Source organism: Hylaeus anthracinus, unplaced genomic scaffold (assembly GCF_026225885.1).
Source record: "Hylaeus anthracinus isolate JK02 unplaced genomic scaffold, UHH_iyHylAnth1.0_haploid 3, whole genome shotgun sequence".
NCBI lineage: Eukaryota > Metazoa > Arthropoda > Insecta > Hymenoptera > Colletidae > Hylaeus > Hylaeus anthracinus.
This window is the reverse complement of record NW_026535284.1, coordinates 9,218,457-9,235,420: the sequence shown is the minus strand read 5'-3', so window position 1 is coordinate 9,235,420 and position 16,964 is coordinate 9,218,457. Positions and strand designations below refer to the sequence as shown.

The 16,964-nt window shown below is 40.4% G+C and overlaps 2 protein-coding genes across 2 annotated transcripts in view; both read left to right on the top strand.

The window, feature by feature from the left end:
* Positions 1-1,496: 1,496 nt before the first annotated feature.
* LOC128894444 (probable cytochrome P450 6a14) lies at positions 1,497-4,189 on the top strand. Its single transcript, XM_054156164.1, has 5 exons — positions 1,497-2,065; positions 2,410-2,932; positions 3,033-3,254; positions 3,473-3,724; positions 3,798-4,189. Exons 1-5 carry the CDS (start codon positions 1,727-1,729, stop codon positions 3,968-3,970), a joined length of 1,509 nt encoding a protein of 502 aa, XP_054012139.1. The 5' UTR covers positions 1,497-1,726; the 3' UTR covers positions 3,971-4,189.
* A 6,815-nt stretch (positions 4,190-11,004) lies between these two features.
* Positions 11,005-16,964, top strand: part of LOC128894445 (hemicentin-2-like) — a 41,450-nt gene continuing 35,490 nt past the window's right edge. Inside the window, exons 1-2 of the mRNA XM_054156165.1 lie at positions 11,005-12,027; positions 12,132-12,555. Of these exons, the coding sequence (XP_054012140.1) occupies positions 12,474-12,555 (82 nt within the window). The 5' untranslated portion in view covers positions 11,005-12,027; positions 12,132-12,473. The remainder of the gene's footprint in view (positions 12,028-12,131; positions 12,556-16,964) is intronic.

The window sequence follows — 16,964 nt, the reverse complement described above, 5'->3', positions numbered from 1 at the left end:
TGCACGTAACAAAATCAAACGTTGCATTGATATACTATCGTAGATTTTATTTCTGAACTACATGTTTTTTTCACTCGAGCGCCACTTTGATATCTAGAACATAAATGGAGACCATTAGCAATCAGTCTCTACCTCGATCGTGACACACTTTCGTTCTATGGAGTCTTTTACACTATGAAACGTTTCTACAAAGTCTTATATAAGCCTACGCACGAGATTTAACTTATCAATGTTTTATTAAAACGTGAAACTTTGAAGAATTTTGTAAATATGCCAATTAATTTAATCTCATTCATGGATAACTTGATAACTATATTGGGTATTCGAGAAAGTGCGTGGCGTATCTCAACCATTTGCACATTTGCACTTTGACATCAAAATTTTGATAGAGCATCTTCTCCGTAAAAAAGCACAAATTTGTTCACAAGCCTGCGTAGCCACGAACTTTTTCGAATACCCATTATAACATTATTACTTTATAAACAATAAAATTTATTGTAAGCATTATTCGCCAACGTGTCATTTTTCTCAGAGAAATACAGTATACATATATTGTTATTTTTAACGACATAACGACATTTGTGCAAAGTATTTTAATATCTGACTTACTAGAAAGTCGTGGAAATATTCGTAATTGCATGAAAGTTGCTCTGTCATTTTGCGTTGGATAGCTACTCAATGCTAACCCAGATTCGGTGTGAGGCTTTAGATGCAGCTCTAATTGGAAATACTGTAGGCTTCAGCGATACTTAACCATGACTCGAGAGAGTTCAAAAAATTTTAAAGTTGATTTTACTGCTATTTGAAAACTAGTGGTAGCTGTTTAACCGGAAGTCAAATACAAATAAACCTCGACGTGTTTACATGGTAGACAAAGAGCTGTGTATTAAATGTCAATTCGATTTAAAAAGTCAGTTATGCAATGATAGTTTCAACGATAGGTGTATTATATCTACAATCATATTTAATATCATCTTTAATTCGATATCTGAATAAAATATTTCATTAAATCTATAAAGAAATTTTATTTAAACTTAACATTATTTTTTCACCATTGCATTGTAAAATGCACCTGAATTCCTTTATGCATTGTAAAAATAATTTTGGTCATGCAGTTTGAGTGTCGAGTTTCCGTAAAATTCTTATAGAATGTTACAAGAATTATGTAAAATATGTTTCGATATCACAATAAAAGTATTTATAGTAAAAGAAATTCTATTTAAGCTTAAGATTCGATTTTACGCGTGTTAGTTTTGAAAAATATAATACATAGTAACATGTACCGCCAGTCATCGCAGCACCATAGATCCGTTAGATTCAAGAAAATTTACAAGCAATACGAGAGAACAATATTAGATGTTACGATAAGATACTTTGATCGTGTTCGGTAATTGTTAGATAATAGAGGAACGTATTCGTGTCCGTGTAGATGTAATTACTAGGTTGCACTGGCTCGCAAGTCATGGTATTAAATGTGTCTTGCATAAAGGGAACAGCAATGGGGAGATTGTAACATCGCGGAGAGCGTGTAGTGGAAAAACCAGTATCTGTACCAAACCGACTTGATATATCGCGTCCACAGTAACCGTGCGACGAAGGAACATGCCAGTGTGACCGGACTGACGTCCCTTTGAAATTGTCTCTGTTATAGCAACTCGCGATTGTTTCGATTTCAACCGTGTAGTTATTAATCGGGAACAACGGATAGAAAGTGCACAACGGGACTATGTCCTGGCCATTAGTCGAGACACTCGGACTCTTCGCTGCGGCGTTGTTCTTGTTTTATTATTATGCTACGTCAACGTTCGATTTCTGGCGGAAACGGGGCGTGAAGGGCCCGAAGCCACTTCCATATGTGGGCAATTTCATGGATGTGTTCCTTGGGAAAGGGTCGGTCAGCGATTGTTTCGTTAAGGCTTACTACGAATTCAAGGACGAACCAATGATCGGTGTGTTTGGAGGACGAACTCCGTTACTGGTCTTGAAAGATCCGGACCTGATGAAGGACGTCCTCATCAAGGATTTCTCCGTCTTCGCTGAGAGAACTCTTGGCCCTGTCGACGATGTATGTAAATTACGGTGTTTCTTTTTTAGTGAACATCGGGCGTTTAAGTAAAGGCGCGAATTATCAAGCGTTACTGTCCAGTATAATTTCGAGTTCGAGTCGCCATTAGTTTCTGAAAATATACTTAAAAGCGACTGTACGCAAATTAAACTTGAACAGGCAAGAATAGACGTGCGTAAATTATGGTATTTTTTTAACGAACTAACACACGTATTTCAATGAAACTCAGGAAACGAAGACTACGAGAAACGTTATTTTACGATAAATATCGCATATTGTACGAATGTAGGTGTATTTATACTTTTGCCCGAACTACAATAATATATATATATATATATTTGCAGGTTGAGCCATTATCGGTGCACCTCTTCAGGTTGGATGCACCGAGATGGAAACCATTAAGGACCAGACTTTCTCCCGTCTTCACGTCAGGGAAGCTGAAGGAGATGTTTCACTTGTTGCTCGAGTGCTCGGATCACTTTGTAAAGTACCTAGAAGCCCAAGTCGATAAGGGCGAGCCGATCGAATGTCGCGAAATCGCGGCGAAGTACACCACGGACGTGATTGGTAACTGCGCGTTCGGTTTGGAGATGAACGCATTGGGAGCGGAAGACAGTCCGTTTCGCAAGATTGGTCGGCAAATCTTTCAAACCAGCTGGAAGACCTTCTTCAGGGACAGACTGAGAGAGTATCCGTTCCTTTTCAAGATCGTTGGCCGGTTTTTCGTCGATAACGAAGTCAATGAATTCCTTACGGGCATCACCAGGGAGACCGTGAATTACAGGATTAAAAATAACGTTCGTAGAAACGATTTTATGGATGCTTTGGTAGACTTGAAACAACATCCAGAGAAACTTGGAATTGAAAGTATGAATCACATTTTTCTTTACTGTTTCCCCAGGAAACGTATAACGTTTCAAGTACAGCGTTCGAAAAAAACAATAATTAATTTCACTTGTTTTTACAGAGATGACCGAACAGTACTTGACTGCACAGGCGTTTGTTTTCTTCGTTGCTGGCTTCGAGACGTCTTCGGTAACGATCTCCCATGTGTTTTTCGAGCTGGCACTGAATCCACCGATTCAAGAGAAACTTCGCGAAGAGCTCAAACATGTTCTCCGAAAGACCAACGGTCAAGTCACATACGACTGCATAAAGGAAATGCATTATCTAGATGCATGTCTCAAAGGTATGGTTTACATGTTTAGTATTCGAAACAATTTACAGCGAGTAAAATCGCATTTGATAAATAAATAAATGGATAAAAAATAAGTAGATAAAGGATGCTCGGAGAAATCATAATATATGAGACACTCATTTAATAAATGAGAAAGGCTAAAAGACGAATAAACAAAGAAAATTGGACATGTACAAATCGAAAAAGATAATGTTGGTCTACTTTTGCAGAAACTCTTAGGAAATATCCAGTAGTGCTGTACCTGTCCAGAATGGCTTTAGAAAATTATACGTTCTCGGGAACGAAAGTCAGTATACCTAAGGGTCAGCAAGTATTCATGCCAGTTGTAGCGACTCAACACGATCCAGATATTTATCCGGATCCGGAGGTCTTCGATCCCGACAGGTTCACCGACGGAAGCGACAAATCCAGGCACCCGATGTTCTTCTTGCCGTTCGGCGATGGTCCAAGGAATTGCATCGGTAAAATATTTGTTCGATTAAGAAAATTTAAACGAACGTCGAATCGGCAATTGTATGTAATATTCTTTTCCAGGAGCGAGATTCGCCAACAACCAGTCAAAGTTAGCAATTATCAGGGTTTTGACCGATTTTAAACTCGAGGTGTGCGAGAAGACTCAAATACCGTACATCATGGACAAAAAATCGTTGTTTCTTTTGCAACCTACTCACGGAATATACGTAAAAATGACGAAGCTGATGAAGTAGAGAATGCTTAAATATTATATTACAGTTACAATGCAATTATGTTAATATTAATTTAGAGTTGTTTTTCCTCGTTTTTCTATCGGTATTCTTCTCCTTTATTATTGTGCACATCGATGCTTTATTTTACTCTTAAAAAAACGTATACGATTTTTGAGATTAGAAACGTCATTTTATATTTATCGTTTCATTGTAATAAAATAAAATTGCTGAAATCACCAACGAGGGTACATTTTCAACCCCTATTAAAATTATTTGTATCAAGTTGGAATATTTACGTGTTTTCATCTCGAAGAGATAATACAGGTGAATATCCGTAACGAAACTTGTGACAGAGCTAGGTAAATATTGACCGGGCAGAAGTCAAGACAGAAATGCGTATCATGGCAATTAGCAGCGAAGCTTCGCGTCTCCTGACAGGGCCTCGTTACACCGACCACCGAAATGTCATAATTGTCAGCCAAACAGAGAAACTGTGTATTCAAACGGGGGCCAATACCCCTTTGCCAGTTACACCCTAACAACCCAGGCGAACGGTCTTTCGTACCGTCAAACGACAGGTGATTCCGAGCAATTATCTGGCCCACATCACAACGGAGGGAGACCTTCACATCAGAGAAGGGTGAATTGTGCACCGAAGGCCAAACCTACCCCACTGCACCATGGATACGGACGAGCAGGGCAAAATAGTCTTGTCAGTGGTCAACGTGATCGCAATCAGTCAATCGGTTGATCAAAATGGTGATCAAGTAAAATGACGTGACAATCATTGCTGAGACAAGAAGAGCGACTAAAGAGAGGCTAAATGCGTGGAGCTACTAAAAAATGGCTTATATATAAATATTAGGAGGACCTAGCGGACAGAAGGCACCACAGGAGCGTGGAACTATTAATTTTGTCCCAAGATTTAGCTGATAGATCTAACGTAGCGTTTCTCAATCTCTGTGGTTTACACGTCTACATTTTGTCGGACTCGTTTAGACTTTTTATTATCAAAATAATAACCTAGATTACAAATCTGTATTAAATCTTGACGCCCAAAGCAAACGGTTTAAATTTTTCTAGCAGTGAATGGGTAATACAGGCTTTCAATGTTATTTGGAATAACGCAATTCCTTTGTACATTTTGAAAAGCAAAATTCTACAACCTCCTTCGTAATAATCGTCAAAGTTTTGTTGCAATAAATCTTTATCGTACCATTTGAAATCTACATTTTTCGAGGGGAGGCATCTAAAAAAAAAAAAAGGCGATAGACATTGGTTTAATTTGACTCCATTGTTGGGAGCCATACGTGTTTCGATTTACGGCGTCAATAAAAAAATCGCTGATAAAAAGGAAGTACCAATGTCACAGCAAAACGATATCGTAACTGTTACTTTTATGGTTACACTTAAATCGTCGGAGTCGCGATGATACCCTCTTAAGGGTAAATCGCTTCGAAGTTATAGTTTTACAGGAACAAAAGTCGTTATACGGAAGGGTCAGACGTTCAGGATGGCCAACTACGCGATTCGTCGTGATACCAATATTTACCCCAAGCCCGCGCCGTTCGGTCCCGAGAGGTTCCGAACGAGGATTTCGAGTCAGCAAATCCTGCGTCCCATTTAGCCAGTTTGGAAACGATTCTAGAAAACCGCATCGATAACTCTCTGAAAAATGTCTTATTACGTCCGGGGGATCTTTGCGTTTCTGCAATTTATTTTTTGCGGGTGATAATTGGAAACAACCCTGTGAGGGACACCTACCAAGAAAATCCGGGATGACGATCGGTTATTCAGCTGGCACATGTAAAAGTTTCAGAACTGTCGAAGTCCTGGAACATGGTTAAATAATGAAAAAGAAACAAAAATCCCATGCGTTACGCTCCGTGCAATGGGCTGAAGTAGAATGAGATACTGGTCAGACACGCTACGCGTATCGTTACAGCTATCCATACGACAGGGACTGCATATTTTCACTACAACAGTCTAATAGCTTATAAAAAAAATTACATTTAGTTTGTTTCATATTGCCAGTTTTGTTTCTTTTTAATTATTTACAACTAAGTTACAACTAAGTTTAGATATCGTTTAAGAAATTATAAACAGAATACTTTTGAGGAAAATTTTGTGATATCAATTACAAAATTGTTGAAACTGGTTGCCTTCCTGTCGTACGCATAGCAGTAACGATACGCGTAGCGTGTCTGACCATAATTTCATTCTACTTCAACTACGGAGCGTAACGCATGGGATTTTTGTATCTTTTTAATTATTTAACCATGTTCCAGAACTCCGAACGTTCTGAAACTTTTACACGTGTCAGCTAAATAACCGATCATCGTTCCTGATTTTCTTGGTACGTGTCACTTACAGGTTAATACGAGGGTAAACATCCGTAACTTTATTATCTTTTTTCTTGGTTGCTATTTCAGATAATTAAAGTCTGCAAAAACGAAAATATTCGTACTTATAAACTGCGTCTCATATATTTTTTCGGGGTATTTTTGTAATTATTAAGAGTAGAAAATAAATAATTTATTTTTTGGCACAATTACCACCCGCCAAATATTTTTCTTCGAAACAATTGTTAGCGTTGCGGTTTCTTCCCCTGACTCTCAATGCTGACCAAAAACATTTGCGCATTCGCAGCACATATTTCGGGCGGTCCTTTTGTTCGTCCGAATCGTGGCATGAAATGTTTCCAACGTTCAGGGGATCAACGTCTCTCGTCTCGCTACTCTTTTCTGTTGTTTTCCATGTTTGTGTCCCGGACAGAGGAGGGCCGAGTGCTTGTAATTTCGTAAATTGGACTCATCCAGGTAATGCACGAGCACGCGCCTGTATACGTGATAACGTTTATTGCGGATTACAACAAAAGGGACTCGGAATCTTTTCATTTTTGTGGATAATAAAAGTCCTGGAAATTTCGTGCTGGAATCATGAACTTGAATTGGCTCGTGCATCTTTCTTTTTTAATAATCAAATTAATTAAGTAACGTTTTAACTCTTTGCACTCGGATGTCCTCTCCGAGGGGACAAATAAGTCTAACAAACATTGTTTCTGAATAAATATTGAAACAACTCAAAATCTTTTAATTATTGTGAATAACAAAAGACTCGATAATTCGTGTTTGAATTTATAGGACTTGAATATATCTTATCTTTTATGTTAGCTCACGGACATAAACAAGATAAGACTGCATGTTCAAAAATATGTGCATACTGTATATACGCAACGTAAACAACAAAGTTCGAGGTAGAGTTGCATAAAAGGAGAGCGTGTGAGGTACATTTAGAGTGATGTACAATCAAGAAGGTCATTTAAAAAAAGCGATAAAGAGGATTTCTGGAGCATTTGTAGACGACAGATAGATGAACGAGGACACTTCACATAAAATTCGATTATTTAAGAAGATAAGCGAGCAAACCTAAGATCGTATCTCAACAGAAAGAAACTTTCTTAAAATAGATTTTGTTTCCTCGTTTTTTAAGAAAATAGTTCCAAGCGCAAAACGACAATCGAATGGGGGCGTTTCACTGTTAAAATTAAGAGTAACTGGTCGGGACACTACCATCAGTATCGTTCCGCCAAGATATTTCAGAATTTCGGACATCCGCATCATCTGACCAGTGTGTATTTTGAACTTAACCCCTTTCTTGGGGTGCGCCCCAGAATCTTATTGCGGAAGCAATAAACCTCTCGAGCACTCCATTGTCGACCTTCCCGAGCTTTTAGTAACCTCGTCGTAATTGTGACGAACGTAGCACTTCCTACCTCATTCAACGGACCCTTTTGTAACCGACTCGGGAGATCGTAATCAGAGATAAGAAGCCTCGCGCGATCGATAGCCGCGTTTCTCATTACTCAGGTTTCTTAAGCAGCAAATTTCTTAACGCGTTCGGCAAACACGAAACGCCCAGTCGTCAAGAAAGGCCTCACCTGTCCATCATTGATTTTCACTGCCGTTAATTCTCCTCGACATAGATGCTCCTTCGATCTTACAGTCAGTAATCGTTACTCGCTACACCATTACGAGATCGAATCCGAATCTATCCCACTAACCAGCGCGCATAAAAAGTTACCAGGCCTCCGTGAAGCGAAATATTACGTGTCCGCTTAACGCGACACGATTTCGCCCCCGCTGTGTACATATTTTTACAGGTTCAGCGAATACGCGTAAACCGGCGCTACAGGACGCAACGAACGCGAAATGACATTCGGTTTGCGTAATTCAATAAACAAGTTTCAGCGGTGTATCGCGACTGCGTCCGCTGATAACTTTATTCCGAGGGAGAGACAATAAAAAAAAAAAAAAAAAAATAAAATGCTATTCTCTTTGCCGCGACGGCAAAGCCAGGCGCGACAAAAGCCGGGACAGTGCCGGCACGGAATACATATTTATGAAAATGTTCATTCGAAAGTTCGACATTTAAATGGAACGATTTTTCACTCGCTGGCGGGAAACTTTTTTTTTCCCCGCGATGAGGCGAAAAAACGCGTCCGCTGTTTGGACGGCGGGTAACTTTCTCGCAGAGAATTTTGCAATATTTAGAGACATACGAAACCATTTCGTCCCTTTCGCGTGCTTTAATAGGATCCCGGCTGTGCTTGCGTCACAAAGGGCGGAGGAAAGTTGAACAAAAACCGGCGGAGCTTTGAAGTGACCGATAAGTTTGCCGTGTCGCCGATAGAGGGCGACAGCGTAGCCGTTTCCGGATCCGCGACATTCGCGTGCCCGGCAAACGGAAACCGTTGCCCTGGTAATGAGTTTGTAAACAGATTATAACTTTTACTTTATTGTTAATTAAATAGAAACGATGGTGTATCTTGTTCTCTATATTTTTCGAATGTTCGAGAGGTGTAAGTTTTGTAAACAGTATTTAATATTAATTGACGACAAGGACAAATTTTATTTCGTTGTCTATGAAAGACAACAGTCTATGAAATAAAAATTGGCAATCGAATTGGACGACTTACGATGAATATAAAAAATAGAAATTCGTCTACACATTCCGTACATTTAGATATCTGTTTGTATTGCGCGTGTAAGTGCATACATTCTGCATATTTGAATATAAAATATGGATTTGTGTAAATATCCCTGTTAGACTTATAACATGCTATCCTGTTTATCTGTTCGAAAGACGAAGTCCATGTGCTTATAGGTTTTCATAAAGGGCCGAGAAATGGAGCCATGGTTAGTTCAACGATGCCGAGTGAACAACCCGTTACTGGGTTCCAAAGGTAAATCGATTTTGTTTTGACTATGGTTGTTGACACATTAAACTTTCCCTGTAGATATTGTTGGAGCTTTTGGCGTCAGAAACTAATGTTTGGAAACGAAGGAAAGTTACAGAGTGGGATTATATGGTCTAGGCTTGTTAGGCAGGCTTACCAGTAATTTTGTTTGTACAACGACCAAGAATACAGATTCCTGTGTCATTTTGGAATTGTTTTGAAAATAAAATCCGCTTCGATGTCACGAACGAGGTTTTCAGCGTTTTGGGAATCTTGAACATTTTAAAAGTCTCGAATAGTCTTGAATGTTTTAAAACTCTTCAATATTTTAGAAGCTTCGAATTGTTTCATTCTCTTCAGAAACTTAAAATTTGTATCTTTAAAGTATTTCAACTTTAATAAATAGACTTGAATTTATTTATTATTTCTTTATAAGAGATGAAATAGACTTTATTATCTTCGTATAATTTTCTTTTCTTTACGAGAGACGAAAGAAAGATCAGCTCGAATTAACCTCGCTATAACGATCTCTAGCGAACCCGAGGCGAGTAATGAACTTTTGATGCTCGTAGAACCCATTAATTTCGCATTTCCATTTGGTGGAAATCCGTTAGAGCAAATGTATCGAAATTAATTTGCTTACGAATTTGTTTCCGCGGGCAATGCTACACCAGGAAATACGAGACAATTTAGGGTGACTTTGCCCAAGCAAATTCCATTTCATTTATGGCATTTATGAACAACTTGGGGCCACGGGTATGGCGAGGTTCGGTTTGAGAGAATGTAGGCCAAAACGTTCTAGGTACAGCGCTTCATAATTGGACGAGGAACGCTCAATTCTACGAGAACGCTCCTAAACGCAGCCCATTTTATTAACGAAAGCAATAATTCTTTTCACTCAAGATATTTTATTCTCTGAACAAATCTATCAAAGTTTCACGGTTTACTATAGAGTTTTGAATTTGTTTCTCAACCCTTTCGATCCAGCTGTTTTGAACTTGGATGCTATTCGTTTTTTTCCACAGCAACATTCATGTATATTATTTGTATATAGAGGACGGAACACGTAGCTGCATATAAACTTCGATAACTCGTTAAATATTGATTTAAACAAAAATCGCTATGGAGAAATGTGTCGATATATATATATGTTTCCTCAGCGTAAATTAAATTCATTTTTTCATCATGTTTCTAAAGCCTCAATTTCTGCAATGTAATGTTTGATACCTTGTGGTAGTATACTTGCAAGTTTCAATCTTGTCGGGGATTCAGGTTAAGGCTCTTAGACAGGGAGCAAGATGAAATTTAATTCTCATTTAAACGTCGAAGACTGCTGTTCCACTTGTGTAAAATCTATTAGGAAGGCTAAAGAAGCTAATCATTAAGGTATTTGCGTCTTACGTGGTCGTGGAGCAAAGAAAGTAGCGTTAAGAAAATATAAACAAATGCAATAGAAAATCTCAAAATTTCTGACCGGCCATGGCTTCTTAAACTCATAGGTTCCCCGTTCGCGCTCCGACACGTTCCAACTAGTCCAAATGATTCGCGATCTGTTTTTAACGTTCTCCGCTAAGTCCCTGGGATAATGAATGAATAGTAAATACGACGTTCGAGCTTCTCGCACCGTTTTCTAACATTTGTCTGTTCGTTGGGGGTTGAACAAGGGGAATAGCCTGTAGTGATCGCCAGCGAAGGGGCGGGAGGGGGGTATGAAAAGTGCTCGGAGAATGCTTTAAGCTGCCGCCGGAGGGTGGCGGAATTGCACGAATCGTACCGAGCTCAGCCGAATGCTCGGTTGCCCCTGTCAGTAGGCCTGCTGCGACGCAGCAGTGAGCGCGCCTTCTACTTCGCGCATGGACTACGCTCCTTCTCGCCGGGATAACCGACACGCACAGTGAATTATCAATCTATCGTATCGATCATTTCCACTGCCGAAACTCGTTTTTTTTTTAAAAAGTGCACAACGGAAAGTAACCTCATGCGTGAACCATTTCTCGTAATCCAACAGTGAACTCACAGACAGGACTAGATCAACGTTTGAAAATTGCGATCCATCGTCTCAGTGTCAGCTCCTACTCTGTCCTTTCGTGGTTTTAACAGACACCATAGGAATTTCGAATCAGTCGTGATTAACCAACAGAAAGTTCGAAATCGTTAAACAAATTCCTTAAGCGCTGTCAGTTTCTTAACGACCAGAGGAGCTTTTGGAAGGGTCTATAAAAATACGTTGACCCCACCTGGTCAACTCCACCTGTCTACCAAGGGTCGGCCACCGCTTTCTCGCCGATAAAACCGTCGCGAAGATGCAGATGGGAGCCTAAAGTGTTGACATTTCCTCCCCGTCGTCGATTCGGAAGTTTTAAACGCGAGTATCGTCGCTGGAGTACGTGGAACATCTTCGATCCTCCGTGGTACACCATGGACCGACGACAGCGTGCGTATCTTACCGCGATAGCATCCGATGGATCCTAATGACGCCGTTTGGGTGTCGTCAGTGTCGTCGGTATCATCTATTCGCGTCGCGCAAGTTATTTTAAAAAAGACGCCCGTTACGTCACTATCGACGAACGATGACGGACGCCCGTGCGAAGCGTAGCAGCGTACGAAGCCATCGTTAATGAACCGTGTACGAAACATGCGATTAGCCGATCGAGTAGCCCCATTAATAACGGCGAAGACGCTCCACAAAGAACGCACGCAGTCGCCCCGATGGGGGATGACCAACGGCTTAAAAAAAGGACGAGATCCCTCAGCGAGGTGCATTCTTGTTCAAACGTTTCGTGAATGACACTCCGTTCGCGTTTGATAGCGTGTGATTCTGTTTAAGACTAGTAGAAAGGTACATCGTCGCGAATTTGTTCCATACTCTCTTCCATGTATTCTTGTTCAAACGTTTCATGGATGAATTCTGTTCGCGTTTGATAGCGTGTGATCCTGTTTAAGGTTGCTCGGAGCATCAGATTGTCCCTGTCGAGAAATTAGACAATTTGTTCCTCGATCGAGGTAAACGTCGATGAGGTGAATAATAGACGAGCAACGAACGACGGAAGTCGGGGTGTGAAGTTGTGGAAAAGCGAGTGCGGTGTGAAGTTTGCGCGACGGACGCAGGTAGGTCCTGGAAGACGTAGGACCGGTTTGACGCAGGAGTTCCAAGCCGTTCCCTGGACTGGATTCGTTGAAACTTGTCAGTTGTCTCGACCTACTTGCTATCCAGCAAGAGGACGATATTCGAGCGAGGGAGGAGAAGGAGCTTGAGAGGACTGTTCGGCCAAACACAGTCGTAGGATGAAGGGGATGCTTTTGCTGATGAGCGTGATGGCTCGGTTTGTCGCGGCGGAAGTTTTCCTCGGGAACGTCGACGAGCCGAGTAAGTGATTGAAACTTCTGATTTATGTTGCTCCACGTTTCCCAGGAACGTTCAATTAAGACGTAAGAGTAATTCTGTTTGCAATTAAGGGGACTCGGTGAGCGCTCGCGATGCGAATGTCCCACGACTAATTATTTCGCTTAGGGTGGAACTAGGTAATACTGTAGTGCATACTGGGTACAGTGTAGGTCAAACGGTAGGATATGTCGTGTGATTAACTTGTTTGCGTCACACGGAGAAGGAATTTATTCTTATGACCAGAATTTTGTTTTTATTCTCTAATTCTCGGGCTTCGATTCAAATTTGAATTCTCAGCGACGAAATTCGAACCGAAAATTCCGCGAACGACGGTTCGAACACGGTTATTTCCCCTACTAAACGTTTCCTGGTCTCGTATCAATCCCGGAATTCCTGCGCAACAGAGCGGGTGTTTTGTCGTTACGTCAAACGCTGCTATCGTTGCAATTACGCTTCCAATTAATGCGGGAATACAACTCACCGCGGTGTCAGCCGTCAGCCGTAAAGACGCTGTCGACAGGCTCGTAATTGTTATGAAGCATTTACGTATCGTAATGGGGCATACGCGAATGCAGTATGTTCAACCCTTAACGGTTCAGAAGTAGAACCTCCGTTATGTGAACTAATTGCGGGGGACAAAAGTGATCAGATAAGAGAATTTCCACATGATGGAACAACAAGTGGTTAGGACACGAGTTATACAGTGAAAGCTTTTATTATGGGAAACCGAAAGAGTAAGATGGAGTGCTCTAACGGTAACGCAACACGTTCAGTCGGTAATACTCGGTAATGTAGAATTCTAATTGATCGAAGGATTCGTCGATACAATGGCCTACATTACCGTCAGGACGTTGTATCGACCGAGTGTTCTATACTGTCGAGCCATAAAAGAAAATAATTTATTCTGAAAACACGTTGCTTAAAGATAAATCGTGGCCACCTAAAATTATATATAAATCCTTTCAGGATTTTATGCTTGGATCATTATTCTTTTCCAAGATCTAGTTTCGATATGCCCTTTAAAGCTAAGGTTCCACAGATGGTAACGATACTTTTTATAAATTGCAAACTCTCCTTCGCTATTCAAATTGAGTGTAAACATGTACAATCCCCTGCATTCTGCGCAGAGTCAACCCCCGAAGCGTGCGTCTTAGCTGCGTGTTTGCCTAACGTGCTTAACATGCAAATCCGATTGAAAACGTTTGTGCATACGTAAAGCATAAGATTTCGTAGATAAAATATATTCATTGCAGTAGAACTAATCCAATAAATACACAGTACACTGACAATTACAAAGTATGCCTTCAAGATGTCGTTAATCATCGACGCTGATGACGCCTGAAAATATTACTAACATAAACGCACGTTCTATTTATGGTTGCACGCTTTAAAGGTTTCGATATAATTTTAATACTATGATGTGTAAATCAAGAATTTATTAAAAATGTTAAAATGCCAAAAGGACGTGGCCTATTCGGGTAAAGGAAAGCACGACCGTCAAAGCATTCGCCTAACGAAGGATTCTGATAATGAAATTCTAGCGCACCTAAAATCCCCGCGCATGTCCATCGTTTTCAGACGCGAGGTACGAAGGGGAAGTTCAGTAGCTTTGATTTCGAAGCCGCAGCACGCTACTGCCAATTATTCAACGTACACATTGTCCTATTGTGAATCAGTCGAGAGATGGTGGTCGATTACTGCATCCGAAGTGGAGCCGTTATGTCAATTTGCATAATGCATCGATTAAATAAACTGGTTGCGGTCCAGTCCGATGTCGTAGAGGACGGGAGTCCCAGCCTGTGCCACCCGCGATATAACTATTGACAGCCGAATTCTCCATACATTCCACGTATTAGCGTCAAATCTAGGCCGCATTGAAATTAATGCGTGTCCTCCATTTTTCTCTTTCTATTCCCTTCTCACGGATACGGTATGTTCAACAGGAACACGACTTGCCTGATTTTCGCAAAAATTTATTTTACAAATGTGGAAGTACAACTACAACGAAACAAAATTGTACGATTTAAAGCAGAATAAAATAAAATAAAATTAATATTGTTCCTTTGAATGATTTAAAAGGTTTGGGCACTGTGGTGGGGTTAGTAATTTGTACGATTTTTAAACAGTGGTAAGAAAACAAGTAAAGAGATTAAAAAATAAAAAGATAAAAAAAAAAAATGCTTGTTTAATGTCTGTAATAAATCTCAAGAAGAATTTTGCTCCATTTCTCAAGTTTCTTTTCGTGTGCTCGCCTTTCTCCGATAATTATTATTTTTAATTCTGCCGAGCAATACACGACACGATGCGCTGTAAAATTAATTGTTTGTTAACGCAGTCATCCCGCATTACGTCTCGCCGTGACTGTTTTCAATCTCTGATGTGAACACACCTGGTTCGAGGTGCGGCAACATAAATTCCGCGAAAATTGACACAATACAGAATAATTTCGCGACGATTGAATTCTCGCAACTGCTACGGCTTTGTTGCATGTAAATATGCTTGCAGGCAAATGTGGTTCAAGCATTGTGCATTTCCTAGTTCTCCGTAAATGGTTTCCTAACCGTACCCGGTCGGAAACTGCGCGAATATATCGTTTGTTTTCCGGAAAACAATTGATTTGCATCTCGCTTAAAGACGTCTATCGTAATAGCGATAAATTCGTCTGTCACTGCTAATTCAATTTTTATTTTCGAAACTAAGCGTCCTACGAATAAACTGTACATATAAAAATGTTTCGTCTGTTCATCCCCTATAAGCTGATCTTTCCTTAAAATTGATTTAACGAATATAAACGTTTCCGAGCCAATTTCTCGAGGGCGTATACACACGCCCGATTCGCAGTCAGAGGGTCCGTAACATTTTATTCGAACAATAATCTCCTAACAATTTATTCGCTGGAATATCCACTATATCCAGAGTTTAGAAACATCCTATATCATTCAAGTGCAATTAAAATTTCCGTTACAAGACCGACGTTCCAAGCATTGCCTGCGATATTTACGTTGGAATATCGAATCGTTGAGCAGAATGCTCTCATCCGCAGTTTAGCGTAAAATGAAAAGGCGCCAGGCGCCGTTTATCACGGGCGACGCAAACATTATGGCGCCGCATGTAACACGACAACGTGGCCGAGAAACTATCCGTTCGCTACGTGTGTGCAACAACTTAAGGCCGAAGTAGGGAGCATTCCTGTTCTCCTTCCACCTCCGGAGGCGAAATTGCTATAAATTCGCGATATTACGGTGCCGCGAGGTTTCGTAAATAACGCATAATCGCGGAAAAATTCGATGTTAATACGCTTCGATCGCGGGCGGCGCCGTCGACAAATCGGGGTCAATATATCGCGTGAAATATTCCCAGCCTTTTTTTTTTCTTTTTTCTTCTTTTTCTCCCCTCCCCCCGCGTGGAACGTTGACATCGAATAATTTTCAACACGCGAACCGTGCATACGTGGTTCGTTAGAATATTTCGTTATAACGACGTAATAACGTCATAGTTCTGCCGCGATACGCGCTATTTCGTACAGCCGCGCCGGATGACAATATTAACGTCATTTGGTATACACGCCGTCTGAGAAATTATTCAAAGGGCTTTCTCGGAAACGGAGGCGACGTTGCGCATTCGTTACCTTTTTCGTCCTCGGCTGGCATGATAACGTCAACGGTGACGATCCACGTTGTTTCTTTGACGCTACGTATCTGATCCTACGCTCTTTACTTTGCAACGCGGCAGCTTTATTTCCTTTATTAGAGGTTTAGCGCGGTATAAACTGCTGACACGGGTCATTAGCGAAATTACACGCCTCGAACAGTTTTTATGATTTCATCTTGCATTTAGTTACAAGGGAATGTTCGTTTCCTCCGGAAAAGTTAATCATTCGTTGCTCAACAACGAGTTATGTCGCAGGAGATGATAAAAGTTTCGTTCTTTGGAGAAGGTTAATTTCATTCGTTTCTGTTGGAATGTTTACTGAAATTCAACGTGTTGTTTTACTACGAAAATGAATGTACTGAGAATATATGCAGAATATGTTATATCTGTAACTGCAGAATAATGAAAGAGAAAGTTTTCGTTTAGGCTATGGCCTACGCTCCGAAGAGGACCCTTCTTGTAGTTTACTAGAGACTAAGATGTGCCAAAACTACGCTGTATACAGCTAGCGATTCTTTCTGCGGTTTTCTTATAACGTTCATCGGTCAGTCTTGTGCAGCTCCACCTTGAGAACAGATCACAGTTTGCTCGTGACAGCTTAGAAAATAAACCTAAAGTTAATCTGTAAATTTAATATTTTATTATTTACTTATACCCCATTTCCAATAGTTTCTAATAGAAACTATATCTTTAATTCCAATAAAAACATTGTTATCGGAAATTAGCTTTCTCTCAAATAT

Excerpts from the sequence above, each read along its gene's own strand:
- LOC128894444 (XM_054156164.1), top strand. The coding sequence starts at position 1,727 with ATGTCCTGGCCATTAGTCGAGACACTCGGACTCTTCGCTGCGGCGTTG. Across the intron at positions 3,255-3,472 it reads TCTAGATGCATGTCTCAAAG|AAACTCTTAGGAAATATCCA; the intron begins GTATGGTTTACA and ends CTACTTTTGCAG. Across the intron at positions 3,725-3,797 it reads TGGTCCAAGGAATTGCATCG|GAGCGAGATTCGCCAACAAC; the intron begins GTAAAATATTTG and ends ATTCTTTTCCAG.